Source organism: Scyliorhinus canicula, chromosome 14 (assembly GCF_902713615.1).
Source record: "Scyliorhinus canicula chromosome 14, sScyCan1.1, whole genome shotgun sequence".
Lineage (NCBI taxonomy): Eukaryota > Metazoa > Chordata > Chondrichthyes > Carcharhiniformes > Scyliorhinidae > Scyliorhinus > Scyliorhinus canicula.
In genome coordinates, this window is record NC_052159.1 from 156,213,719 (window position 1) to 156,241,248 (window position 27,530).

The following is a 27,530-nucleotide window of genomic DNA, read 5'->3' on the forward strand; positions in this document are numbered from 1 at the left end:
AAAAAGGTTAGGAGGGGTTATTGGGTTACGGGGATAGGGTGGAGACTCGAAGGGCTGAATGGCCTCATTTTGCACTGTATATTCTATGTAAACATCCACCTTTTGCTAATATCCTTCAGGGAAGGAAATCTGCCGTCTTTACCCGGTCTGGCCTACATGTGACTCCAGACCCACAGCAATATGGCTGACTCTTAACCCCTCCCCACCGAAATGGTCGAGCGAGACACTCAGTTCAAGGTTCTTTAGGGATGGGCAACAAATGGTAGCCCAGCCAGCGACACCCACATCTCATGAAAGAATAATTTTTAAAAATTGCCGACGCTATCTTTTTGTTGAAGATATTTGATTGTATTTAAATTGCCCAGCTGCAGTGATGGGATTTGAACTCGAGTTTGCATATCATTCATCCAATAATAATCAGTATGCTACTGTACCCACACCGGTTCTTCGTGGCCGAGTTTAGCTATTTTTATGATCGAACTAGAACTTTAGTGAAAGTGTTTCAAACCAGTCCTAACACGAGGGCCTAATGATGGGCAGAGGCTGAGACATGGTTTACCACACCTCAACGAAAATTGGCCATTGCAGAGGTAAACATGATGAGATTTCTCTCTTAAGGGCAGAGGGCAGAACTGTCCCCCCTCTCCGCCACCCCCACAAGATACTATTGGCCCAGAGATGGTGGAGGAGTGAGAGAGAGAAGCAAGAGAGGGAGCTGGAATGTGGAGTTAGTAAAGTGATCAGGGCGTCTCACACTATTTCTGCTTCAGGGATTTGCAGTCCTTCGCTGAGATTCAGTGTCAAATGCAGGAATCCAGTTTCGGATGACACGTTGGTGATGGGAGTGTTGGAACACAGCCACCAGGAACTTCCTTTTTTAACTCAAACAGGTGGGACAGTCTTGGAAGAAAAACATCTTTCATTATAAGACAAAAAATACCCGGAACGTTGATTGATTCAATCTTCATTTCGTAGCTCTACTTGATGTGAATAATTCTGACAGCTTTCGTGTTCCACTTATTACTCACATCAGTTAGCAAAGAAAGACTTGCATTTATGTAGCACCTTTCCCAACCGTAGGACCTCCCAAAGTGCTTTTACGGTCAATGAAGTACCTGACTGGATACTGGGAGGTAAAGATTGGCTCGGACATTGGCGATAACTCTCCTGCTCTTCCTTGTCCATGTGCACCAGAGAGGGCGAATGGTGCCTCCCTTTAACATAGCACCCAGCAGACGGTGCTTCACTCGGCCAGTAACTGCAGTGCGAGTCCGCCTCCACTATATGCTGAGGCCTCTGGAACCTCACTCAGATGTCCCAGTGCTATGCAGCTGGTACCTCTAACCTCGTAGTTAAGACACGGAATTGTCAACTTAAAAGTCACAGGTGCAACGTTGTACTTGGTGGGTGTGGGGGGGGGGGGGTGGGGGGAGTCTCCCAAAGTCAAAATAATGCAACACTTAAATGATAGATTCAACTTTAATAATGTGCAGAAATACACAAAGCTCTGAACATATAAACAGGGACACAATGCCGCCGATCAGTAGAGTTTTAATGAACTCCAGAAATTGAAATGGAAGTTCCTACAATCAGAAATAAACCTAAATGATTTTCATAAATGGCTTTCGAATTTGAATTCAAGAATGCAATTAAGATTCAAGTATTGAAAAAGAATATGTTTTAAATTTAATTTCTCACTCTTCAGTTATGAAGATTGATAGTTATTTGATATTCTTTGATAATTATCTAGCCTCGCGTAGAACATACTTTGGTTGACCATGATTCCCAAAGGGGTCATAGTTGTTATAATAAGGAAGCTTTAACCAGTCCTGTTCGTAGCTTGTTGTGTTGTACAGAAAGCACTCCATCATTCCATCCACATCGGGCTTCACCTCCAGTGTGTTGGCTTGATCTTGCCACTCTACTACATGAACCCCAACAGGTCTCCGCTGGTAAAGCTCCGGGCAACTTTCAAACTCGTCGAGGAACTGCAGCAACTGGTTATCGATTAAGTAAATCTCTCCGGCTATTTCGTGCCCTTTTCCTGGCAGGTGGAGCAAAAAGGGAATGTTGAATTTCCCTGCGATCACCAGCGGATACTTCTGATGGGTATGTCCCATGCCACAGTACAATCCTTTTCCCTTGGTTCCATCGATCATGTAGCGATGGTTGGGTTGGCCTTTCTTGAGTGTGCCGTAGACAAAGACAGTGTTCATTTTGCCTAGAGGAGGTACACAACCACACAGATTACAACAGCGATAGAGGAAGAGGTGATAACAGCATTTGGAAACAACCCTGGGCATTCACGTGAGGCTCACCATTTTTCTCTAAAGAACTAGCGACACTATTAAAACGAGAAAATGGTTTGGCTGCATTGCTTTTACAGGGCACCTTTCACAGCCGTTCAACATCCCAAAGTTGCTTACTCCCTGACCAAGCTTTTGATCATCTGTCCTATTATGTGGCTATCTGTCAGATTTTGCTGCACAATGCTCCTGTAAAATGCCTTAGAACTTTTTAAAATGCTGTATAAACATAAGTTGATGTTGTTGTAGTTATCGAGGGAGATGGAATCCGTCAAGCGCCCATCGGAGACCGTCACGTTTGGACGGTCTGGGGAGAGAAAGTGCCTCCAGGCTAAAGTGGGAAAGAGCCCAGCTGGAAGATATAAATATGAGAATGTCACTAATGAGGAATTCTCTACCCGGAGAATGGTGAGAATATGGAACTGACCAACACAAGGAGTTGTTGAGGTGAATAGTATCGATAACATCTGGGAGAGGCCGAAGGGATAAGGGAATAAAAGATAAATGCTGACAGTTAAATGAGGAAGAGTGGGATGGAGCTCGTGAGCACCAACACCAGAGCAGGCAGGTTGCATCGACTGGCCTGTTTCGCTGCTGTAAACTCGTAACTGTTCATCTGCTACGCACGGGGTAGGGACCCTGGGAAAGGGCAGGTGATTGGGACAAGCTGAGTAGCTCTTAGAGAGAGCCAGCACAGACAGGAGGGCTGAATGGCCTCCTCATGTGCTGTGACCATTCTATGATTCTAACTCTGTCTATGGTCCCGCATGAAACATGCTCCAAAAATAAGCTTTCGGAACCAGTTGCACACGAGGAATGATGATACCCAGGAATTTAAGGTGGCAGTGTGGGAGCATTGCAGTGATAGCGACAGCTGTTTAAGGGTAAGTCTTTTAAGGAAAGGTTGATTAGAGTGCAGGACAGACATGTCCCTGTGAAAATGAGGGATAGAAATGGCAAGATTAGGGAACCATGGATGACGGGTGGAATTGTGAGACTAGCTAAAATGAAAAAGGAAACATACATAAGATCGAGGCGTCTCAAAACTGATGAAGCTTTGGAGGAATATCGGGAAAGTAGGACGAATCTCAAACGCACAATAAAGAGGGCCAAAAAGGGTCATGAAATATCTTTGGCTAACAAGGTTAAGGAAAATTCCAAAGACTTTTATTCGTATATAAGGAGCAAAGAGGGTAACTAGAGAAAGGATTGGCCCACTCAAAGACAAAAGAGGGAATTTATGCGTAGAGTCAGAGGAAACGATCAGATTCTTAATGAGTACTTTGCCTCGGCATTCACCAAGGAGAGGGACATGACGGATGTTGAGGCTAGGGATGGATGTTTAAATACTCTAGGTGAAGTCGTCATGAGGAAGGGGGAAGTTTTGGGTATTCTAAAAGGCATGAAAGTGGGCAAGTCCCCAGGACCGGATGGGATCTATCCCAGGTTACTGAGGGAAGCGAGGGTCGAAATAGCTGGGGCCTTAACAGATATCTTTGCAGCATCCTTGAGCACGGGTGAGGTCCCGGAGGACTGGAGAATTGCTAATGTTGTCCCTTTGTTTAAGAAGGGTAGCAGGGATAATCCAGGGAATTATAGACCTGTGAGCTTGACGTCAGTGGTAGGCAAACTGTTGGAGAAGATACTGAGGGAAAGGATCTATTCAGATTTGGAAGAAAATAGACTTATCAGTGATAGGCAGCATGGTTTTGTGCAGGGAAGGTCATGTCTTATAAACCTCACAGAATTCTTTGAGGAAGTGACAAAGTTAATTGATGAGGGAAGGGCTGTAGATGTCCTATACATGGACTTCAGTAAGGCGTTTGATAAAGTTTCCCATGGCAGGTTGATGGAAAAAGCGAAGTCGTATGGGGTTCAGTGTGTAGTAGCTAGATGGATAAAGAACTGGCTGGGCAACAGGAGACAGAGAGTAGTGGTGGAAGGGAGTGTCTCAAAATGGAGAATGGTGACTAGTGGTGTTCCACAGGGATCTGTGCTCAGACCACTGTTGTTTGTGATATACATAAATGATCTGGACGAAGGTATAGGTGGTCTGATTAGCAAGTTTGCAGATGATACTAAGATTGGTGGAGTTGCAGATAGCGAGGAGGACTGTCAGAATACAGCAAAATATAGATAGATTAGAGATTTGGGCAGAGAAATGGCAGATGGAGTTCAATCCAGGCAAATGCAAGGTGATGCATTTTGGAAGATCTAATTCAAGAGCGGACTATACGGTCAATGGAAGAGTCCTGGGGAAAATTGATGTACAGACAAATCTGGGAGTTCAGGTCCATTGTACCCTGAAGGTGGCAACGCTGGTCGATAGAGTGGTCAAGAAGGCATACAGCATGCTTGCCTTCACTGGACAGGGTATTGAGTACAAGAGTCGGCAGGTCATGTTAAAGTTGTATAGGACTTTGGTTCGGCCACATTTGGAATACTGCGTGCAGTTCTGGTCGCCATATTACCAGAAGGACTTGGATGCTTTACAGAGGGTGCAGAGGAGGTTCACTAGGATGTTGCCTGGTATGGAGGGTGCTAGCTATGAAGAAAGGTTGAGTAGATTAGGATTGTTTTCGTTGGAAAGACAGAGGTTGAGGGGGGACCTGATTGAGGTCTACAAAATTATGAGAGGTATGGACAGGGTGGGTAGCAACAAGCTTTTTCCAAGAGTGGGGGTGTCAATTACAAGGGGTCACGATTTCAAGGTGAGAGGGGGAAAATTTAAGGGAGATGTGCGTGGAAAGTTTTTTACACAGAGGGTGGTGGATGCCTGGAACCCTTTGCCAGCGGAGGTGGTAGAGGCGGGCACGATAGCATCATTTAAGATGCATCTAGACAGATATATGAACGGGCGGGGAACAGAGGGAAGTAGATCCTTGGAAAATAGGCGACAGGTTTAGATAAAGGATCTGGATCGGCGCAGGCTGGGAGGGCCGAAGGGCCTGTTTCTGTGCTGTAATGTTCTTTGTTCTATAACATAGTACGATTTAAGTTTGTTATGGAAAAGGAAAACAATGGTCTTCAAAAAATGGTTTTGGTGTGGGGGGGGGGGGTGCAGGCATATTTTATTAAAATAAGTAAGAAGTCTTACAACACCAGGTTAAAGTCCAACAGGTTTGTTTGGAATCACTAGCTTTCGGAGCGCAGCTCCTTCATCAAATGACTCACCTGAGGAAGGAGCTGCACTCCGAAAGCTAGTGATTCTAAACAAACCTGTTGCACTTTAACCTGCTGTCGTAAGACTTTTGACTGAACCCACCCCAGTCCAACGCCGGCATCTCTACATCATTATTCAAATAAGGCAGGATCTGGCCAAAGTGGACTGGGAACTGCTTCTTGTGGAAAGATCTACAGCCAAGCAGTGGAAATGGGGAGATACAAACCCAACATGTTCACTTTAGGGTGAAATATAGGAGCAACAAGCCCAGAGAACCCTGGATGTCTAGGAACATTCAGGACTGGATAAGAAAGAGGCTTTTAGGTACAAAAGGGTATAAATCAGCAGAGGCCTTAGTGGAGTATCGAAGGCACGGGGGGAAACTTAGAAAGCAATTTGGACAACGCTCCCATGGCGAGTGTACAGACCAACAATACCAACTCCCAATACTTCCAGCTGCACAGGGGCACCAGACAAGGATGCCCACTGTCCCCGCTGCTGTTCGCACTAGCAATTGAACCGCTAGCAATCGCGCTCAGGGCAGCAAAAAATTGGAGGGGGATCCGAAGGGGAGGTAGAGAGCACAGAGTCTCACTCTATGCGGATGATCTGCTCCTCTATATCTCGGACCCACAAAGCAGCATGGACGGAATCATCGCGCTCCTGAAAGAGTTTGGAGCCTTCTCGGGCTACAAACTCAACATGAGCAAAAGTGAGATCTTCCCAGTACACCCGCAAGGGGGGGGGGGGGGGGGGGCAGCACTAAAGGGGCTGCCGTTCAAACAAGCCCGACATAAATTCCGCTACCTGGGGATCCAAATAGCCCATGACTGGAAAGGGATCCACAAATGGAACCTCACCAGCCTGACGGAGGAAGTTAAAAAGGACCTGCAAAGATGGAACACACTCCCGCTCTCCCTCGCGGGGAGAGTTCAGACGATCAAAATGAACGTACTGCCCAGGTTCCTCTTCCTGTTTAGATCCATTCCGATCTACATCATGCCTAACAAATTTGATTGAATTTTTCGAAGTGGTGATCAGGTGTGTAGGTGATGGCAGAGCAGTTGATGCAAGTTATCTGGATTTCAGCAAAGCCTCTGACAAGATTCCACTTGGGAGACTGATAGAAAAGAAAAAGTAAAAGCACATGGGATCCAGGGTAACTTGGCAAGTTGTAACAAAAAATGGTTTCATGATGGGAGACAGAGTTGGTGGAAGGCCGTTCATGTGATCGGAGGCCGGTGTCCAGTGGTGTACCACAGGGATCAGTGCTGGGTCCCTTATTCTTCCGTGATATATATAAATGATATAGATGAGAATGCGGGGAGGAGCAGGATGATAAGCAAGTTCGCGGATGACACAAAGATTGGCCGGGTGGTTAATAGTGAAGAAGCAGGTCTTAGGTTGCAAGAAGATATAGACGGGTTGGTCACATGGGCAGATCAAGGGCAGCTGGAATTTAACCCTGAAAAGTGTGAGGTGATACAATTTAGAAGTAGTAAGAAGGCAAGGGAGCACTCAGTGACTGACAGGACACGAGGAAGCTCAGGAACAGATGCATCTTGGGATGCTTGCCCGCAGATCCCGGAGGTCGGCAGGACAGGCTAACAGGGTTTTTAAGGCATATGGGAGACTTGCCTTTATCAGTCATGGCATAGATTATAAGAGCAGGGAGGTTATGGTGGAGCTGTACAGGACTTTGGTTAGGCCACAGCTGGAGTACTGTGTGCAGTTCTGACCACCGCATTATAGGAAGGTGATTGCACTGGAGGGGGTGCAGAGGAGATTCACCAGGATGTTCCCTGGCATGGAGCATTTGAGCTCAGTAGAGAGGCTGGATAAGCTTGGGTTGTTTTCTCTGGAGCAGAGAAGGCTGAGAGGGGACCTGATTGAGATGTGTAAGATTATGAGGGGTATGGACAGTGTGGATGGAAAGCAGCAGTTCCTCTTAGTTGAAGGGTAAATAACAAGGGGGCATCATTTTAAGGTGAGGGGCAGGGGGTTTAGGGGGGACTAGAGTAAAGATCCAGAGGGTTGGGGGAGTCTGGAATGCACTGGCTGGGATGTTAGAACAAAGAACAATACAGCACAGGAACAGGCCCTTCAGCCCGCCAAGCCTGTACCGGTCATGATTCTAACCTTGGCCAAAACCCTCAGCACTTCCTTGTGCCATATCCCTCTACACCCATCCTAGGCACGTATTTGTCGAGATGCCTTTTGAACGCCGTTAATGTATCTGCTTCCACAGCCTCCCCTGGCAACGTGTTCCAGCCACTCACCACCCTCTGTGTACAAAACCTGCCTCGCACATGCTCTAGACTTTAGCCCTCGGACCTTAAACTTGTGCCCCCTGGTGACTGACCCTTCCACCCTGGGAAAGAGTGCCTGCCCATCCACTCTATCCATGCCCCTCCTAATCTTGGAGATCTCCATAAGGTTGCCCCTCAACCTCCGTCTTTCTAATGAAAACAGTCCGAGTCTATTCTGCCTCTCCGCATAGCTAACACCCTCCCAGCATTGAGGCAGGAAACCTCACAATCCTTAAAAAGTATGTGGACGAGGACTTGAAATGTCAGAAGGCGACAGACCAAGTGCTGGAAAGTGGAATTAGTGTAGATTTAGTGTAGTTTTGTTAGTGCCGGCCCAAAGAGCCTCTTCTGTGTGGTTCTAATTCAATGATATAAGAAATGAAGGATTGTTGAACGACAGCCACTAATAGTGTTCTGCTGTGGTTAACCGACACATTTGTACCAGTTCAGTTCCAGCTGTTATCTTCATCCTGCTTGAGGATTGACACTTCACAGATGTGGGATTTAGTTGCCAACAACCCAAGGTTGGCCTGGCGAATCCCGGAATTCAAGACTAATTCCTAGGTCAGTGATGCCAACAAACCCCAGGAGAAAGTCAACAAAAAACTATCGAGCCTCTTTATTTTCATCAAACATGTCCATTAAAACGCGTTGCATTATTTTTTTAATAAAGGGGGGCAAAAAGCAGTCTGAAATCATCCACTCGGGAGTGAAGCTTTGTAGAATGTAGGTGCCAGTGACCAGTGGGATGGTTGGTGTTGGGAGGTCGTGTGGCAAAACCTCCCACAGGGCCGGGCCAACCCGTGCTGGCACCGCAGGTGGGTGTGGTGCGATTTACCCGTTTTGAAACCACAGCATTTGACCGACCATGATGCAGTTTGATGTCTGTGACCGACTTTGAGCAGGGGACATGGTTCAAATTAAATCCCCGCGCTATGGTTCCTGGGCACGTGCAAGATGTTTGCAACCTGGGATTGCGTCACCTCAAAACCAGCCGACTGTGCAGGATAAATAAAGACAGTAAAAGAAAGAATTGAATCGTTTATAGAAAGGAAAACAGAAGGATTTATACAGCAGCCTTCACAAGCTCTGGATGCCTCGAAGCGATTTACAGCCTGTGAGGCATATCTGTTGTTATGTCGAAAACTCAGTACCTAATTTGTGCAAAGCAAGCTCCCACAAACAGTAATGTGATCGTTACCAGATAACCTGCTTTTTATAATGTTGCTTGAGGGTTAAATATTGACCAGGACACCGGGCAGAACTTCCCTGCTCTTCAGAACAGGATCGGGAGACGCCGGCGTTGGACTGGGGTGGGCACAGTTAGAAGTCTTACAACACCGGGTTAAAGTCCAACAAGTTTGTTTGGAATCTCTAGCTTTTGGAGCACTGCTCCTTCCTCAGGTGAATGAAGAGGTAGGTTCCAGAAACATATATATATATATAAAGTCAAAGATGCAAGATGACACTTTGAATGCGAGGCAGAACAGTGACCCTGGGATATTTTGCATCCATCTGCAAGTGCACCTTTTTTTTTATCAAACAATTTTATTGAGGTATTTTTCGGCATTGTAAACAGTTACAGATAACAACAAAAAAAAAGGCAAAAATGAGCAAACACCAACATAAAATCAATACTTCAATCAAACCATACTGCACAAGCCCGCTCCTCTCCCATCGACACTACCCGCCTATTTATCCCTCCTACTCTACTCTAATCCCCCCCCCCCCCCCCCCCCCCCCCCCCCCCACCCTGCTGACGTTCACTCTCCCGCGCAGAAGTCGATGAATGGTTGCCACCTTCGGGCGAACCCCAGTACAGATCCCCTCAAGGCGAACTTAATTTTTTCCACATCCAGAAAACTTGACATGTCCGAAAGCCACAGCTTGGTCTTCGGGGATTTTGAGTCCCTCCACGCCAATAGTATTCATCGCCGGGCTACTAGGGAAGCAAAGGCCAGAACATCGGCCTCTTTCTCCCCCTGGACTCCCGGGTCTTCCGAAACCCCAAAAATTGCCACCCCTGGACCCATTGCCACCCTTGTTTTTAGCACCCGGGACATGATCCCCGCAAATCCCTCCCAGTACCCCCTAAGCTTAGGACATGCCCAAAACATGTGAACGTGGTTTGCTGGTCCTCCCCCGCATCTAGCGCACTTGTCCTCTACCCCAAAGAATTTGCTCATCAGAGCCACCGTCATGTGGGCCCGCTGAACGACCTTAAATTGAATCAGGCCGAGCCTGGCACATGTTGCGGTCGAATTTACCTCTGCCCACAGCCCGTCCTCCATCTCCTTGCAAGTGCACCTTTGACAGTGCAGCTCTCCCCTTGGTACTGCCCGCTAGAGTGTCAGTGGAGTGGGGATTGAGGTCAGGAACCTGCGGCTCAGCGGCGAGTAGAGCTGCCAACTTCATATTTACAGCAGAGGAACAGCCCAACTGGACCTTGCTGGGGTTTATGTTCCACACAAGCCTTATCTCACCCCCTCAGCATGTCCTTTTATTCCTGTCTCACTTACCTGTTTTTTAAAAATAAATTTAGAGTACCCAAATCTTTATTTGCCCCAATTAAGGGGCAATTTAGCGCGGCCAATCCACCTGCCCTGCACACCTTTTTGGGTTTGTGGGGGTGAAACCCATGCAGACACGGGGAGAATGTGCAAACTCCACACGGACAGTGACCCGGGGTCGGGATCGAACCCGGGCCTTCTGCGCTGTAGGCAGCAGTGCTAATCCACCACGCCCTACCAGGCTGCCCTGTCTCCCTTACCTGTTTATCCAGTTTCCTCGTAATTGCATCCACGCGGTTCACCACAACCACTCCTCATGGTAACGACTTCCACATACTCAAAACTGGAGAGGAAGTTATCAAATAAACAGTACAGCAAAATCAATGAATTAGTGTCTTTCTTTGCAGATACGGCTACTACTACTGTTCCTGAGCTTTGCTCAAAAATATGTTGAACAAATCTTGTGTGTGGATATGGCTGACTCATTTCACTGACTGAAAAAAGGGGATGCCCAGGCCCTAAAAGATCAGGCTGAGACAATCTCACTAATTCAATGTCGGAGCTTGAAACCCAGTGACTCTCCAAGTTAATAACAATGACTTGTGAATAGAGCTGTTGACACAAGCAAACATTTGCATATCAGACCCACAGCCACTTCTGAAGACAAAATACACAACAGATTGTGAACACGCAAATGTTTAAACGAAGGTGGCAGGGTGGCGCAATGGTTAGCACTGCTGCCTCACGGCGCCGAGGACCCGCGTTCAATCCCGGCCCCGGGTCACTGTCCGGGTGGAGTTTGCAACCAAAATGTCAGCCACTGAAATTCGACACAGCCTGTATTGACGGAGCACATTTAACGTAATGAAATATCATGAAGTGGTTCACTGGAATGGTACGAAGTTAAATCAGTTGGAGAGGTTCAGGGAGGGCATTCCAGAGTTTAATGGCGGTCCACGCGGAACAACTGAAACGAGTGATATGCAAGAGGCCAAATTGAATTCACGATCTCGGAAAGCTGCGAGGAGATCGCAAAGATAGGGAGGGGCGAGGCCATGGAGGGACTCTGAACAAAAGGGTGAGAAGTTTAAAATCGAGGCACTGCACACGGGGAGCTAGTGTGGGCCAGCGAGCGGGAGGTTCATGCCGTGTTTAGTTATTACTGCCGATTATCGTAGTCTCACCCCTTTTATTTTAAACAGATGTGAACCAAGAGTCAGTGGGTAGAACCCAATTTCGTGAGTCACACAATTATGGATTCAAATCCCAATCCAACCACCTGAGCCACTAACCCAGGCTGACACTCCCCATTGTGGTACTCAATTGTAATACTTTTTTTTTTAAATTTAGAGTAGCCAATTATTTTTTTCCAATTAAGTGGCAATTTAGCGTGGCCAATCCACCTAACCTGCACATCTTTGGGTTGTGGGGGTGAAACCCACGCAGACATGGGGAGAATGTGCAAACTCCACACGGACAGTGACCCAGAGCCAGGATTCGAACCCGGGTCCTCAGCGCCGCAGTCCCAGTGCTAACCACTGCGCCACATGCTGCCCTCAATTGTAATACTTTAAAAGACTTTTTGGGCGGCAGAATGGTGAGCACTGCTGCCTCACAGCGCCAGGGACCCAGGTTCGATTCCGGTCTTGGGTGTCTGTGCGGAGTTTGCACGTTCTCCCTGCGTTTGCGCGAGTTTCCTCCGGGGTGCTCCGGTTTCCTCACACAGTCCAAAGGTGTGCAGGTTAGGTGGATTGGCCATGATCCAATGTATGGGGTTACGGGGATAGGGTGGGGGATTGGGCTTGGATGGAGTGCTCTTTTGGAGGATGGTGCAGACTCGATGGGCCGAATGGCCTCCTTCTGCACTATGATCCTACATTACGGTTCAGAAGATGAATAAATTCAAGGATTTTATGAATTGTTTGACTGCACCACTTTAAATATTAAACCTATAAGATATTGCAGCAAATGGACACTCTGCAATCTTTCAATGCTGTCAAAAGATTTGATTATTTAAAGCTCCTATTTATTCTCTTGGTTAGGTTCATATAAAAAAAAGTGCTCAAAAATAGCACACAGTGAAAAGTGTTGTGAAAATTAAACCACAACGAAAAACCCAAAATAACGCGGAGCAGTTAATTTCAGCCTCGGAATGTGACAGTCCAACACCCCCAGATGTAAACTAGGTATTTTTGACTTGCAAAATGCTGAGATTGGGATTCAGTGAGAAGTAAATGATGGTTGAAACGCGACTTGGCTGCCATGCTGGTGCCTGTGGTTTAGACTTTAAATGCACAAAATTCGGATGAATGTACTGAAGTACCATATTTCCTGTACAGCAGTTACAAAGCTCAATGAGTATTTTGTACCTTCGCAAATCCTACAGGATTGCAATATCACAAAAATGTCATATTCTCAGCGTTCATATTGGTTGAACCAGACCCGTCGCCTGATTTTCTTTTGCACTCGGGATGGCCGCTATTGTCCCCGGAGGCACGATTTCACACTGGGTGGCCAATTGGCAGGCATCTAGCACGGAACCCGAGCTGCGAACGGCTCAGCGCTGCCAGGCGGGAAGAGGGCGGGAGCGGACTGGCACTCCCTCGGGGCGGGGGGGGGGGCTCGATTGTGGCGTTGCCTCCGGGAGCTGCAGGCCTGTGAAAACTAAATCCCAACGGTAAAAAAACGCTGCAGATCGTGTCGAGGCTGCACATTCCGGCACAGACCTCTGTCCCCAGACACCTTTGGAAATTTTATTTCAGCCCCGACCTTTCATCCCCCAGCCCAGATTAAATTTGCGGATAGGACGGCACGGTGGTGCAGTGGGTTAGCACTGCTGCCTCACGGCGCCGAGGTCCCAGGTTCGATCCCGGCTCTGGGTCACTGTCCGTGTGGAGTTTGCACATTCTCCCCGTGTCTGCGTGGGTTTCGCCCCCACAGCCCAAAGATGTGCAGGGTAGGTGGATTGGCCACGCTAAATTGCCCCTTAATTGGAAAAAATGAATTGGGTACTTTAAATGTACTGAAAAAAAAATTAAAAAATTCACAGTTAACACGTAAAGACCACCTGACCAATTGTCCCGCCCGTCACCCGCAGACGATGCACCGAAAATTGCTTTCAATTGGTCCCTCCATCGGCTAAATGGCCGAGTGGATTGTCAACAGACTCGCTCCCAAGTTTGTGAAAGGCGCTTTATAAATGCAAATTGATCTCATTGCTTAGTGTGAGGGGACACGGCATCGAGAGTAACTGCTCTGAAGTATAACAGGTCCCGTCCAACGTCTTCTCACGTGATTCCACACGCTTCTGGGTCAGGCGCCTGCCCGTAAAAGATTCTGGCTCGTGTATTTAAATGGGGCTGTCCCGTGCCTGCGTGGGTCTCACCCCGAAAACCCAAAGGATGTACAGGCTAGGTGAATTGGTCACGCTAATTGCAGCACAGTAGCACAGTGGTTAGCACAGTTGCTTCACAGCACCAGGATCCCAGGTTCGATTCCCGGCTTGGGTCACTGTCTGTGCGGAGTCTGCACGTTCTCCCCGTGTGTGCGTGGGTTTCCTCCGGGTGCTCCGGTTTCCTCCCACAGTCCAAAGACGCGCAGGTTAGGTGGATTGACCGTGATAAATTGCCCCTTAGTGTCCAAAAAGGTTAGGTGGGATTGCTGGGTTACGGGGATAGGGTGGCGGCACAGGCTTAAGTGGGTGCTCTTTCCATGGGCCGGTGCAGACTCGATGGGCTGAATGGCCTCCTTCTGCACTGTAAACTCTATCATTCTAAATTGCCCCTTCATTGGAATTTTTAAAAAAAGTATTTAAATCCGGCTTTAATCCAAACTTTTCCTTATCATTAGACAGAACTTTTTAGGTCAACTGGGGTGCCCGTTTGGTCGGTTATTGATAAAGTGCACGCAAAGGTGGCCATCGCCTGTCTGTTGAGCAAACTGAACCAGTTTGCACCATCTCGGTTCGGGTCCCATGGAGACCGGGCCCGTTACCCTTCAGAGCTGTTACTCTGCACGGGGTGTCCCCTCACACACTCAGCAATGAGGACAATTCGCAGTTATATAGCGCCTTTCCCAACCTCAGCATCTTCCAGAGGGGATTTATGTCCAATAAGGTACCTTTTTCTTTTAAGTGCAGTCATTGTTGTAAAGTGGGAAACGCCTCCAGCCAATTTGCTCACAGCAAGCTCCCGCATTCAGCAGTAGAAAGATTATCTGGTCATTTCTGAGGTGGTTGTAGTGACTCCTGGGCATGTTTGGAGTGTCAATGGAAAGAGGCAAGTTCCAGTTTCGCAACTAGATTAATAGCTGGCTGCAGGGAGAGGGAGATTTTTTTTTTTTTTTAATTACTCATTCACGCAATGTGGGTATTGCATTCCTATCAATTTCTAAGGTTGCAGTTTGCACCGAGTTACTGTCATAGGAAATGGTGAGTTACACAGACATAACGTGTAAACTCTTACTATTAATTCATTGACAGGATGCGGATGTCGCTGGCTAGGTCAGCATTTACTGCCCATCCCTAATTGCCCCTCTAGAAGGTGGTGGGGAGCCGCCTTCTCGATCCGCTGCAGTCCCTGCAGTGTAGGTACAACCCCTGTGCAGTTAGGGAGGGAGTTCCAGGATTCTGAACTAGCGACAGTGAAGGAAGGGAACTTGCGGCTGATGATGCCTTGCTGGTCCTTGTCCTCACGATCATCAGAAAGAGAAGGTGGCTTAGGAAGCCATATGGCCCCTTCAGCCTACGATTCAACAAGACCATGGCTGGATTGAGGCCTAAACTCCACCTCTCTGTCGGTCCTCCATAACCCTCGACTCCCTCATCCATCAAATCTCAGTCTGACTCGGCCTTGAATATACTCAGTGACCCGAAGCCTCCACTGTGCTCTGGGGAAGAGAAGTCCAAAGACTGACGAGTCTCTGAGAGATGGGCAGCAGGGTAGTATGGTGGTTAGCATAAATGCTTCACAGCTCCAGGGTCCCAGGTTCGATTCCCGGCTGGGTCACTGTCTGTGCGGAGTCTGCACGTCCTCCCACTGTGTGCGTGGGTTTTCTCCGGGTGCTCCGGTTTCCTCCCACAGTCCAAAGATGTGCGGGTTAGGTGGATTGGCCATGCTAAATTGCCCGTAGTGGCCTAATAAAAAAGTAAGGTTAAGGGGGGTTGTTGGGTTACGGGTATAGGGTGGATACGTGGGTTTGAGTAGGGTGATCATGGCTCAGCACAACATTGAGGGCCGAAGGGCCTATTCTGTGCTGTACTGTTCTATGTTCTAGAAGAATCCTCCCGAAACTCCACCTCGAATGGGAAACCCCTGATTATATAAACTGCTGCCCCCTAGTTCTAGTATCCCCCACAGGGGTAAACATCATTCCAGCATCCACACTGTAAAGTCCCCTCAGAACCTTGGTCTGATCTGCGAGACTTTCACAGCACACAAACAGGCCATTCTGGCTCAGCCCTGCAGATTAGGCTCCACATAAGCCTCCTCACACCCCCTCTTTATCTCCCTCTATCAGTATATCCTCCCAATCCTTTCTCCCTCATGTTTATCCAGTTTCCCCCAAAACGTATCTGTCCTGATCACCTCGACGGTAGCGGGTTCCTCTGGGACTTTGTCCCAGTCACAATAAATAAGAAAGCAACAACCAACCCCTCTGTCCCTCACCCCTCATATGCTCTCCATGCCCCATCCATACCACCTCATGCCTCCACCTCGTGGCTCCTCATGCCCACCCACACTGGGCTTTCGAGCGCCTATGCTAAATTAGCGGCAACACACACCAAGCCATGCACCCCCCCCCACCCACTACCCTTTGACCTTAGAACCTCAATGCCAACTCGCCCAGTATCCAACATGGGCGGACGTTAGGAGTCATTCCGAGATAAAATAAAATAAAGTTCTAAGTGTCTATTGATACCATCACTATTATTATAAAAAATATTCTTACCAATTTAAAAACCCATTCAATATATTCAAATTCCTTCAAATTAGCTAATCCCTTATGGAAACAAACATTTGCATCATAGCCACAGATCAGAGACTTGGAGCTGTCCATCAAACTGTGAATTTGCAAACTCTACTGTCCCCCACCCTTGCCTGCCCCACCCTATGATGATCGCTTGTTGAACTCTTCACGTAGCAGAAATCCGATAATGTTCGTGAAATTGCAAGCAGACATAGCAGGCTGTTTGTAAACTTAAAGAGCTTGAGGAGTGAAATGCGTTGACAGTTTAACTATTGCAATGGGTTTATCTGCTTTTAACACACATTCATTTTTAAAAATTTTTTATAAATTTAGATTACCCAATTATTTTTTCCAATTAAGGGGCAATTTAGCATGGCCAATCCACCTACCCTGCACATCTTTGGGTTGTCGGGGCGAAACCCACGCAAACACGGGGAGAATGTGCAAACTCCACACCGACAGTGACCCAGAGCCGGGATCGAACCTGGGACCTCAGTGCCATGAGGCGGTTGTGCTAACCACTAGGCCACCGTGCTGCCCCTTTAACACACATTCATGTCTACTTTTAACAATCCTCAAGCGCACCTGACCACCTGCAAAGGGCACTCTACCTCTCCCAAAGGGATCCTTGGAGCCATCCACAAGGGTCCCTCACCGCTCCAAAAGGGTACCCTACCCCTCCAGATGAGTCCGGCAGCTTTAGACTTCAGTACCGTTGGGATACATTCTCCGATCAATTTTATAGTTCAATGGATGATGCCGCTGCCTCTCCAGAAGCCCTGGGTTCAAATTCCACCCAAGGTTCGTTGACCACGGAAGGTATGTTCATCATCCAGTAAAACCGATTGATCATCAACCTGCTGATGCTCCCAGCACACTGATAGCGGGCAGCAAGAACGGGAGACACTCCTGGTCAGCCATGCTTTATGTGGAGCGCTGCTGCCTCAAGCTTTAAGCACCTCTCTCTCTCTCTCTCTCTCTAAACAGAGAGAGATGCCATGTCTATGGCCACCCCACAGATACGGATACTGAGATGCTAGACACTGAAGACCAACAACAAGTAGCAGAGTTACAACATATGTCACCGTGTTCTCTACAATGCAGAGCAAGTTCTTGCCAGCCCCCAGGCTAAACCCCAACAATTAACACAACACGTATCTGGAGTGCAGCATTGCAGCAGGACTGCGCTCATTAAAGTTCAGAAAAGGGAAATATAAAAAGAGTAACAGAGGGGTGGCACGGTGGCGCCGTGGGTTAGCACTGCTGCCTCACAGCGCCGAGGACCCGGGTTCGATTCCGGCTCTGGTCACTGTTCGTGTGGAGTTTGCACATTCTCCCCTTGATTGTGTGGGTTTCGCCCCACATCCCAAAGATGTGCAGGGTGGGTGGATTGGCCGCGCTAAATTGCCCCTTATTAGGAAAAAAAAACGAATTGGGTACTCTGAATTTATTTTTTGAAAAGAGTAATAGATGGAGATTAATTCTACACAGAGTAAATCAAGTGTTCTAGACAGCTGTGAAAAGTGGTGGACATTTCATATCTGTACATAAATAGAAATGTATCTAGGTTCGTGAAGATGAACCACGTGGACCTTAGCAAAAGATAAAACGACAGCCCGACATCGCCATTCAGTTAATCAATTCCAGAGGTCAGACTAAACAACAGGACTGTAACCTCTTGGCAGGGGAAGTAAGGAGTCCTTCCCCAGCAAACCCCCCCCCCCCCCCCCCCCCAATCTCCGAACAGCACTTGTAGTTTGACACATCTCACAAAGTCCGAGAGAGAAGGCTGCAGCATCTTGAAGCAATCAGGCACCGACATTGGAAACAATAAAAGCTTTGAAATCAGAAGTTCAACTAGCATCCTGACGTTTTGAAGCCACAAACTCCCATTATGCACTCTGCGCATCACTCGGTAAGTTTAAATACTACGCCAAAAAAGTACACAAAATTACTTTGGCTAAAACAGGAATCCATTGATTCGACTTGACAAACAAAAACAGTCCGGATGCAGCGTAATCGGTTAAGTGCAATCCCGAGGATGAATCAATGAAAAAAATAAAACCAAGACACCCCATTTACACTTCCAAACAGCTAACCAACATTTAAATTATTGTTGCCACCTCACACCCGTTTTACAAAAGTGGCAATTTTACTAATAATGACCAAGATTTGTTTCCTTCTGCCTTCCTCCCTTTATCAGTCCTATCTACTCTCAAAGTACTTGCAGTGTAAATGTTTTTTTAATAAATTTAGAGTACCCAATTAATTTTTTCCAATTAAGGGGCAATTTAGCGTGGCCAATCCACCTACCCTGCACATCTTTGGGCTGTGGGGCGAAACCCACGCAAACACGGGGAGAACGTGCAAACTCCACACGGACAGTGACCCAGAGCCGGGATCGAACCTGGGACCTCGGCGCCGTGAGGCAGCAGGGTTAACCCACTGCGCCACCATGCTGCCCCGCAGTGTAAATGTTTTAAATACAGAATTCACGGCACAGGCCATTCGGCCTAACTGGTCCGTGTTGGTGTTTCTGCTCCATGTGGGCCCCTCCCCTACCCCATCTGCATATCCTCTTCATTCCTCTTGTGCTTATCTCGCTTTGTCTCAAAGCATATGTGCGTACAAAACTTTGACTTCAGTATCAAGTATTCCAGACTTGTTCTCTGTTCAGTTGCTTCGATTAACTCAGATGTTTGTGTGGGTTTCGCCCCCACAACCCAAAAATGTGCAGAGTAGGTGGATTGGCCATGCTAAATTGCCCCTTAAATTGGAAAAAATAATTTGGTACTCTAAATGTTTTTAAAAACTCAGATGTTTGTTTCTTTCAAGGTTATTTGTAATAAATGGAGTTTGCACGATCACTTGACACGAATGTGTTTGTATACAGTGTCCTGTTTGTTTGCTACAGACCTCATTTGATGGGTTTAAGTTTGAATAGTATAGCAACAGAGACCCTTTGGCCCATCCAGACTGTGCCAGCTCTTTCAAAGACCAATCCAGTCAGCACCACTCACCCACTCTTTCTCCACATACCTACAACCTTCCGCCTTCAGATATTGACCCAATTCCCTTTTGAAGGTGATGATTCAATCTGTAGCCCCCAAGTTAGCAGGTTGGGGAATCCTAACCACTCGTCGTGTGAGATTTAATCAAACCATTCATCTTACAATTACTGAAAGGGCACACTCCTCATGCACTTTGGAAACTTTGGAGAAAATAGATTATCGAAGTGGGTTTTTCCTGGATCGATTTAGAAAAACCGTAACGGATCCTTGATGTACGAAGTGACGTATATGGGACCACAAAAGCAAGGAGGTTATGCCGAACATTCATAATAAAACCGGTCGTGCCTCAGCTGTAATATGGTGTTCAATTCTGGGTACCACACTTAGTGAGAAGGTCAAGGCCTTGGAGAGGGGGAGGAGGGATTGACCAGAACACGGTACCAGGGGTTGAGGGGCTTTGGTCAATGTGGAGAGACTGGAGGAGCTGGGATTGTCAATCTTCGAACACAGAACGTTGAGGAGGAGATGTAGTCGAGGTCTTCAAAATCAGGAAGGGTGTTAATGGGAGTAAATAAGGAGAATTGTGACCACTGGCAAGAGGGTGGGACACAGGTTTAAGATAGTTGGCAAAAAGCAGGGGAGAAGAGAAATATTTTTATACAGTGAGTCACAACTTTCAAAAGGGAACTGGATCGATGCCTGAAAGGTTTTCCAGGGCTTTGGGGAAAGAGCAGAGGAGTGGGATTAATTAGATAGGTCTTCACAGAGCCAGTGCAAGCGCGAGGGGATAAATATCCGCCTTCTCAGCATGTGAAATGTCAAGGTGAGAGATCCCTTTTTGATTGAAAGCTATTTATTTTATATTGTTATTCTTTGCAACGTTCCTCCACCTTAACAAACATGTAAAAATTTGCCTTCAGGACGCGCGACAACGCAGAATCCCCGAGCAGAAACTTATAGCCAAGTTCCGCTCACATGAGTACGGCCTCAACCGGGACCTGGGATTCATGTCGCATTACATTCACCCCCCACCATCTGGCCTGGGCTTGCCAAATCCTACCAACTGTCCTGGCTTGAGACAATTCACACCTCTTTAACCTGGGGTTACCCCTTTCTCTGGATCTGTAAATACTTGATTACCTTCAAATGCTCGCATTCTAAGCATTGTCTGGCATCTTTGAATTTGTCTATATATATGTTTCTGGATCACACCTCTTCATTCACCCGAGGAAGGAGCAGTGCTCCGAAAGCTAGTGTTTGAAACAAACATGTTGGACTTTAACCTGGTGTTGTAAGACTTCTTAATGTAAAAATGTGGTTCCGAATCAGCCACTAGTAGAAAAAGACTGTCTCGTGTTGACTGTGAACCTGTTTTACACTCGTTCCCTGGAAGGATGCACCCGCCATTTAGGAGTCTTGACCCAGGCAGCACCCAGCAGGGGATGAGGGTGTACTTGCAGGTATTACAAAAGAACGATGGTGTATTCAGGGGTGGATGGGTAGGGTAGTGGGAGTGTCACTGAAAGCAGTAATCCAGGGGCCCAGTATTTCCGGGGTCATGGGTTCAAATTAATTTCAATTAATAAATCTGGAATTGAAACCATGGAAATAAAAGTGACCACGAAACTGTCATCGATTGTCTTAAAAAAAACAGCTGGTTCATTAACGTCCTTCAGGGGAGGGAATCTGCCGCCTTTACCCAGTCTGGCCTACATGTGACTCCAGGCCCACAGCAATGCCATCCCTTTGTTCAGCTAACTTAATGCAATTCTTCAGGATCAGGGTACTGAACTTGATGAGCAGCCATGATCCGAATGAATGGCGGAACAGGCTCGAAGGGCCGAATGGCCTCCTCCTGCTTCTATTTTCGATGAATTGAAAACTAGGGGGCCATAAACGTTTGACAGCCACCAAAAAACACAATAGGGTATTCAGAAGAAACACCTTTACTCCGAGAGTGGTGAGAATTCAGAACTCACTACCAGAGAGGGCAGTCGTGGCGAATAGTGTTGATACGCTTACGGGAAAACTAGATGAGTACAAGAGGGAAACAGGAATAGAAGGATGTGTTGATGGGGTCAGATGAGTTTTCTGGATCAAATTCTTGGAGCTGGCTCCCTACCAGCACAGTGGGTGTACCTGCACCACATGGACTGCAGCGTTTCAAGAAGGCAGCTCACCACCACCTTCTCAAGGGGCAATTGGGGATGGGCAACAATGCTGGCCTAGCCAGCGATGCCCACATTCTGTGAAACAAAGCATACAAACCAGCAGTGGCTAGATGGGCTGACTGGCCAGATTCTCTAGTAAAATCTCCGTTAAACAGACAGGAAGTTGAAGAGTGCAAGCGTGGTTGGAGCATAAAATACAGGATCAGAAATACAGCAAACAACGCAATTCTATCTGCAGAACTCAAACCCAATCCCTCACTTGGCAGAAAAGTTACAACACAATTCTTCAGAAAGCTCTCAGGAAACAGGTGAGAAAACAAACCACACTAAACATTAAACCCGAGCCCAGTGGGTTTGACTGAAGGTCACTGCTCTTTGAAAGCTAACCTTCATGAAAAAGCCACTGGAGGAGAACAGACTGGTGGGACAATATCCTGTCCATTCCTTTGAAGCTGTGCTTGCCTTTTCTCCTTTCTTCCCAGTTCAGAGCTGGGCTTCCTGCTTTGGCTGTGACCCCCTATGTACCGCAACGCGACAAAAAGAAAATCTTACTTCACCACAACACCTTTCTTCTATTAGTGGCAGGGCTGTAATGTGAGCCCCTTTAAAAATCTCCCACCAATAAACATCCTTCCAGAATCTTACAGCACAGGAGGAGGCCATTTGGCCCACTGTGTCTGTCCTGGCTCTTTGAAAGAACTATCCATTGGTCTCACTCCCCCGCCGCAGCCTTGCGATTCTTTTCCTTTTCAAATCTACATCCAACTCCCCGTTGAAAGTTACGATTCAATCTGATCGCACTGTCCTTCTAGGCAGCGCTAGAAGAATCTGTTAAGCTCTTCCAAAAATAAATCTGGCGTGCTAACCACAAGTCAGCTAGCTTCTACCAACTTGCATCGACTTATTTTGGAAGAGTTTTGCTTTGTGACAAGAATCCCTATTTTCTTCAACGCCTACTTCTGAAAAAAAATCTTCTCGCCCAAATCGCTTGTGTGGGATCCCAGTTTTTGTAACTGCAGAGTTTTGGGTGGGGGCATGGAAAGCACACATGCACATACACATATATATAAATACAGCCAGCTCCAACATACATTACAGGTACCCCTTGCAAGCAGGAGATATCTCTCCCAATACCAAATGTTCGTACGGACAGGACAGAGTTGAGAAAAGTACAACAGTCGGAGTTATTGAACGTGACAATAAGGACTTCCTCATGGGGGTGATAAATCTGTTACACCATTTCCCCATGTGCATTCTCTTTACAAATCATGTTATGGCCAATCTTCTGTCTACAGCCTTACCAAATCTCTTGATGGTAGGATCAATATTCTTTTGCCAGCAGTAGTTTGGAGTGCGTATTATGACGTCCAACACTCTTCGAAGAGAAAACATGGAGGTCCCAAAGGATTAGAGATGGAAGTGAACTGCAAATCTATTGCGAAAATAAATTGAAAACCACCAGTAAATCAGGGCAACACTGCATTTATGATAAAATCATTAAGGTGAATATGAAGTTATTTGAACACATTAAAAAGGTACATCACTTTTTGAGATTGTTAATTACCATTAAACAACTTTGAGAAGTTTAGAAAGTTAAATTGCATACTTCCGACAGGAGTAACTCTGGACATAACAAGTTTTCTAGTCACTGCACTAAACATCTGAATTGGGATTGCCAAACTCATCGCTCACTCAGAATTTGGAATTCCTGATCAAGTCGCTTGTTATCCATGGGGAGCCAGTCAATTTTTTGGCAGTACCCTCGTGGATCTGAGTTTAGCCAGCAACTCCCGCGACGAGGAAGTAGGAGGTGGCCATCCCTGGGTCCCACTCTCGACAATCGAGCACAAGGTCCAGGCTGACACTCCCAGTGCTGTGCTGAGGGAGTGCTGAGGCGTCGGGATGTTAACCTGGAGTCTGGTCTCATGGGATGTGGGCATCACTGGATAGGCCATCATTTGTCATCCATCCCTAATGGGGTTGGGGGGGGGGGGGGGGGGAACGGTGAACCACCTTTCTGGGCTTCTGCAGGTACACTCACCGCAATGGTAAGGACGCTATACCCACCCACTCAGGTGGACATAACAGATCCAGCGGCACCATTTTGAGGAACTGGGCACTTCTGGACAGACTTTACCCTTCCACCAGATTATCTGATCATCGTTACACTGCTGCTGCTCGAGTTGACTTGCTGTGGGCAAATTGTTTCCTCCATTACAGCAACAACCACGATTCAAAAGCAGTTCACTAGCTGTGAAGTGGTTTGGGACGTTCTGAGATGGCAAGATAAAGGTGCAAACATAAACAACACAATTCTGGACAAACTCAGCAGGTCTGGCAGCACATGTGGAGAGAGAAACAGAGACAGCCCCAGCATTTTCTGTTCCTATTTCAGATTTCCAGCATCTGCAGTATTTGGCGTTCAGTACAGAAATTACAATCAAGGGGTACGGGAGCGGGGGAGAGGGGAGGCGCTGGAACATTGAGAGAGCAGATCAGCTTTGATCATAATGGCAGAGCACACTCGAGGGCTTATCCCTTTCCCACGTTTCTACACAAGGAGGCCTTTCGGCTTTTTCTGCCTGTGCTAGCTCTTTGAAAGAGCTATGCAATTAGTTTTCTTTTTGATGTCCAGTTTAGCTCAGCGGGCTAGACAGCCGGTGCATGATGCAGAGCGAGGCCAGCAGCTCAGGTTCAATTCCCGTACCGGCTGAGGTTATTCTTGAAGGGCCTGCCTTCTCAACCTTGCCTGAGGTATGGTGACCCTCAGGTTAAACCCCTGACAGTCAGCTCTCCCCCTCAAAGGGGAAAAAAGCAGCCTCCGGTCATCTGGGACTATGGCAATTTTACCCTTACCTGCAATTAGTTGCATTGCCTCTCCCCCGTTCTTTTTTGGACGGTTACAACAGAATCTGGAGCTTTGAGAGTCAACAGACTCGAAACGTTAGCTCTTTTCTCTCCCTACAGATGCTGACATTTTCCAGCATTTGCCCTTCCATTACAACGGAATCTGCTTCAGCCCTCCCGCAGCGCGCCCCAAATCCCTTTAATTTTAGCACTCGACGGCGGCACAGTGGCGCAGTGCTTAGCACTGCTGCCTCACGGCGCCGAGGACCCGGGTTCAATCCCGGCCCCTGGGGAATGTGCTCATTCTGCCCCATGTCTGCTTGGGTCTCACCCCCACAACCCAAAAAGGTGGGTTGGCCAGGCTAAATTGCCCCTTCATTGGGGGGGGGGCTAATAATTGGGTATTCTAAATTAATTTTTGAGAAATTGCACTTGCATCCACAGCATCAACAAACCGGTTTGAAGAGCCTGGAGTGATGAGGGTGACGCAATGCTGGTGTCAGGAGCTCAGATTTTGTAGCAGAATTTGTAGCAGATTTTGTAGCAGAGGCGGCTGATTGACAGCGGAACCCCACCCCCCCCCCAAACAGCGAAGACAGGAATGTGCAAACCTGGGCAGGAGACAAACCCCTCCCCAAACTCACCCGAGGGGGGTCACCCTGCCACGGCAGCCACGGCAATGGGCCGGGAACGCGGAAGTCTTTCAGCATCAAATAAGGCCCGGAGGGGGGGGGGGGGTCAAAACAAGGCTTTTAAAATCATTAAATACGCCACAATCTCAATAGCACAGAGTGCAACCTCCCCCCGCCCCCCGCGGACATCCCTGACCAACCCCCACTGCACCGGGGTTACGCCCCGTTATTGATTTTTGGAAGGAGCTCAGTTGCCAACCCTCCCGGATTGCCCTGGAGTCTCCCGGAATTAGAGACCATTGTTGACACTGCTGCGATCTCACCCAGCTGGGAACACACCCAGTAAAACAAAAATGGGGGGGGGGGGGGGGGGGGGTGAAATCGTGGATGCATTTTTTAAAGAAGTATTTTCTTTAAACACTGCCATTGGAAAACACATTGGGGGGGGGGGGGGGTGTGGGGGGGTTGATGGCAGAGGGCGCTTGGCTGGTCATAAAGAATCTTCGGGATGCGGCAGTCACTGGCTGGGCCATCTTCGGGGGCATTGGAGAGAGTCAACCACATGGTTGTGGGTCCGGAGTCACAAGTAGGCCAGAGTAAGGACAGCAGATGTCCTTCGGTTAAGGACATTATTGAATCTGGTGTCTTTTTAAGACAATCGGCAGAATTCTCCAGTCCCCCAGCCGCATGGTTCTCTACTCGCGCCGCTTGTCATTGAGGTTTCCCATTGACACCCCCCCCCCCCCCCCCCACCACCACCACACACACACACACACACACACCTCCAGAAAACCCAAGGGAGGAATGTGCTGTGGCGGGAACAGAGGATCCCAGCGGCTATAGAATTCTAGCTAATAGGGGGTGAGTATTTGAAAAAAAAAGATTATTGATTGAACATACATTCCGCCAGCTGCCGGGATGGGATTCGAACCTTTGTTATCCTGGGTCCTCAGATTACAAATCCAGTGAGATTATCACTACAACCCTCCCCATCTCCCCCCCCAATCGGTGCTGAAAAGTGGACAGATCTGTTGACAAACCAATGTCAAGAGTGAGAATTAAAATGAACCTCCAGGAATATTCGTTTTGGTGAGGTGGCATTAATGGGAAATATTTTAGGTGCTACCCAAGGAGCCACCCTCGTGACAATAGTAGACATTATAAATAGTAGCTTCATTATAAAAAAAGCACCAGCATATTAATCGAGTGCATAAGTAACAAGAAGAAAACTCACAGCAGTTTCTCGAAGTTACAGCTTTTGCTGCTTCCCGACTCTCACCAAAGACGAGAACAAATCCTCTGATCAGACACAACAATCCCATGTATCAGATATCACCCACCCACATCTTGCGTTACAGGTTGATGTGTTAGGCAGGTTGGTTTGATGTGGACTGCACTCAATACAGGGAAGCTAGAAACAGACGTCTAACACTGGTGAAGATCCTGTGGTGGTTGTAGATCTGACTAGATGCAATACAACTGAGCAAGCACTAGAGGGAGCACGGGAGAGCTATATATACACAGGGACAGGAAGTGAGGACACACTTCACGGAAGACAGAACTGGTAGCAGGACACAGAGACAAGCAGGCAGCATTTGAGGTAGCCATAAGTTAAGCTCTGAAGACAGAACAAATTCACAATAAAGCACCTTCTCCACCTTTGAGACTACGAGCTTTATTAAGACACGAGGAACAACACTGATCCAACACTGTTTTATTCAACGATAGAACTGCTATACATATTCAGCTGTGGATCGACACTATACTGAACTGACTATTGACCTAGTAGTAGCCCGACCAGACATACTAGCTACCGCATGGTGTTTGCACTGGCTAGCTCGTGGACTCTGCCTGTCTCAGTGGCTGGGTCCCGAGAGAGCGCGAAAACTAGTGCCCTCTGGCTTTATAGTGGTAGTGTCCTGTCTGGTGATTGGCTGTACTGTGTTGTATGCTTACTGGTCATCCTGTGTGTCAATCACTGCCTGTCTGCATCTCATTATATACATGAGTGGATATTATGACATCTTCCCCCTTTTGTTTTTAGATAAATAAATACTAAGGTGTGCTTGCGTATATATATATATGCCTGACTATATACAAAAGGTGTCTAAATGAACATATATACATAGGAAGGTGTCGATAGTGCAGGTACATGGCAAACAAAACAATATTTACAGAGGTTAAATCGATGAAGTCGCAAAATGTACAAAAGTTCAGTCTACAGATTCAGTCTTTGTGGTGGGCGACAAATTCTTGTTGATCGCCACAGAGGTGGATCAGGAGCCGCCTGCACGTAGATAGGTGGGATCGCTGCCATCGCGGTGGTCGCGGGGGCCGGCAGGATTGCTGGTAGATTGGTGGCCTCGTGGCAGGTTACGTCCGGAGGAAGCATCGTAGGCGGCGGGGCAATTCGGTCAGGTAGCAGGCGTGGAACTCTTCGCAGTGCCCATCTGTTGCGCCAACTCCTCACGAATTTGGACCACCCGTTCATCAGAGGCCGTAAGGTTGGTGGCACACAACTGCACTTGCATTTCTATGCGGCAGATGAAGTCACTTTGTTCACACGGTGTGGTGATGGACCGGGATAGGGCATCTGCAAGGATCAGCTCTTTGC

The 27,530-nt window shown here is 47.5% G+C and overlaps 1 protein-coding gene across 10 annotated transcripts; it reads right to left on the minus strand.

The window, feature by feature from the left end:
• Positions 1-1,463: 1,463 nt before the first annotated feature.
• On the minus strand, positions 1,464-26,372 carry LOC119977584 (gamma-glutamylaminecyclotransferase-like). 10 transcript variants are annotated; one of them, XM_038818686.1, is made up of 3 exons: positions 26,151-26,372; positions 22,739-22,869; positions 1,464-2,221 (listed from the first exon to the last, which is right to left on the minus strand). In XM_038818686.1, the coding sequence occupies exons 2-3, from the start codon at positions 22,827-22,829 to the stop codon at positions 1,743-1,745; spliced, it is 570 nt and encodes a 189-aa protein (XP_038674614.1). In that variant the 5' UTR covers positions 22,830-22,869; positions 26,151-26,372; the 3' UTR covers positions 1,464-1,742. The 10 variants fall into 10 exon arrangements, with proteins under 10 accessions (XP_038674614.1, XP_038674613.1, XP_038674617.1 ...); XM_038818685.1 differs by lacking the exon at positions 26,151-26,372 and adding an exon at positions 24,929-25,098; XM_038818689.1 differs by lacking the exon at positions 26,151-26,372 and adding an exon at positions 24,896-24,914.
• Positions 26,373-27,530: the final 1,158 nt, after the last annotated feature.

Excerpts from the sequence above, each read along its gene's own strand:
- LOC119977584 (XM_038818686.1), bottom strand. The coding sequence starts at position 22,829 with ATGTTTTCTCTTCGAAGAGTGTTGGACGTCATAATACGCACTCCAAAC. Across the intron at positions 2,222-22,738 it reads TCCTACCATCAAGAGATTTG|GCAAAATGAACACTGTCTTT; the intron begins GTAAGGCTGTAG and ends TACCTCCTCTAG.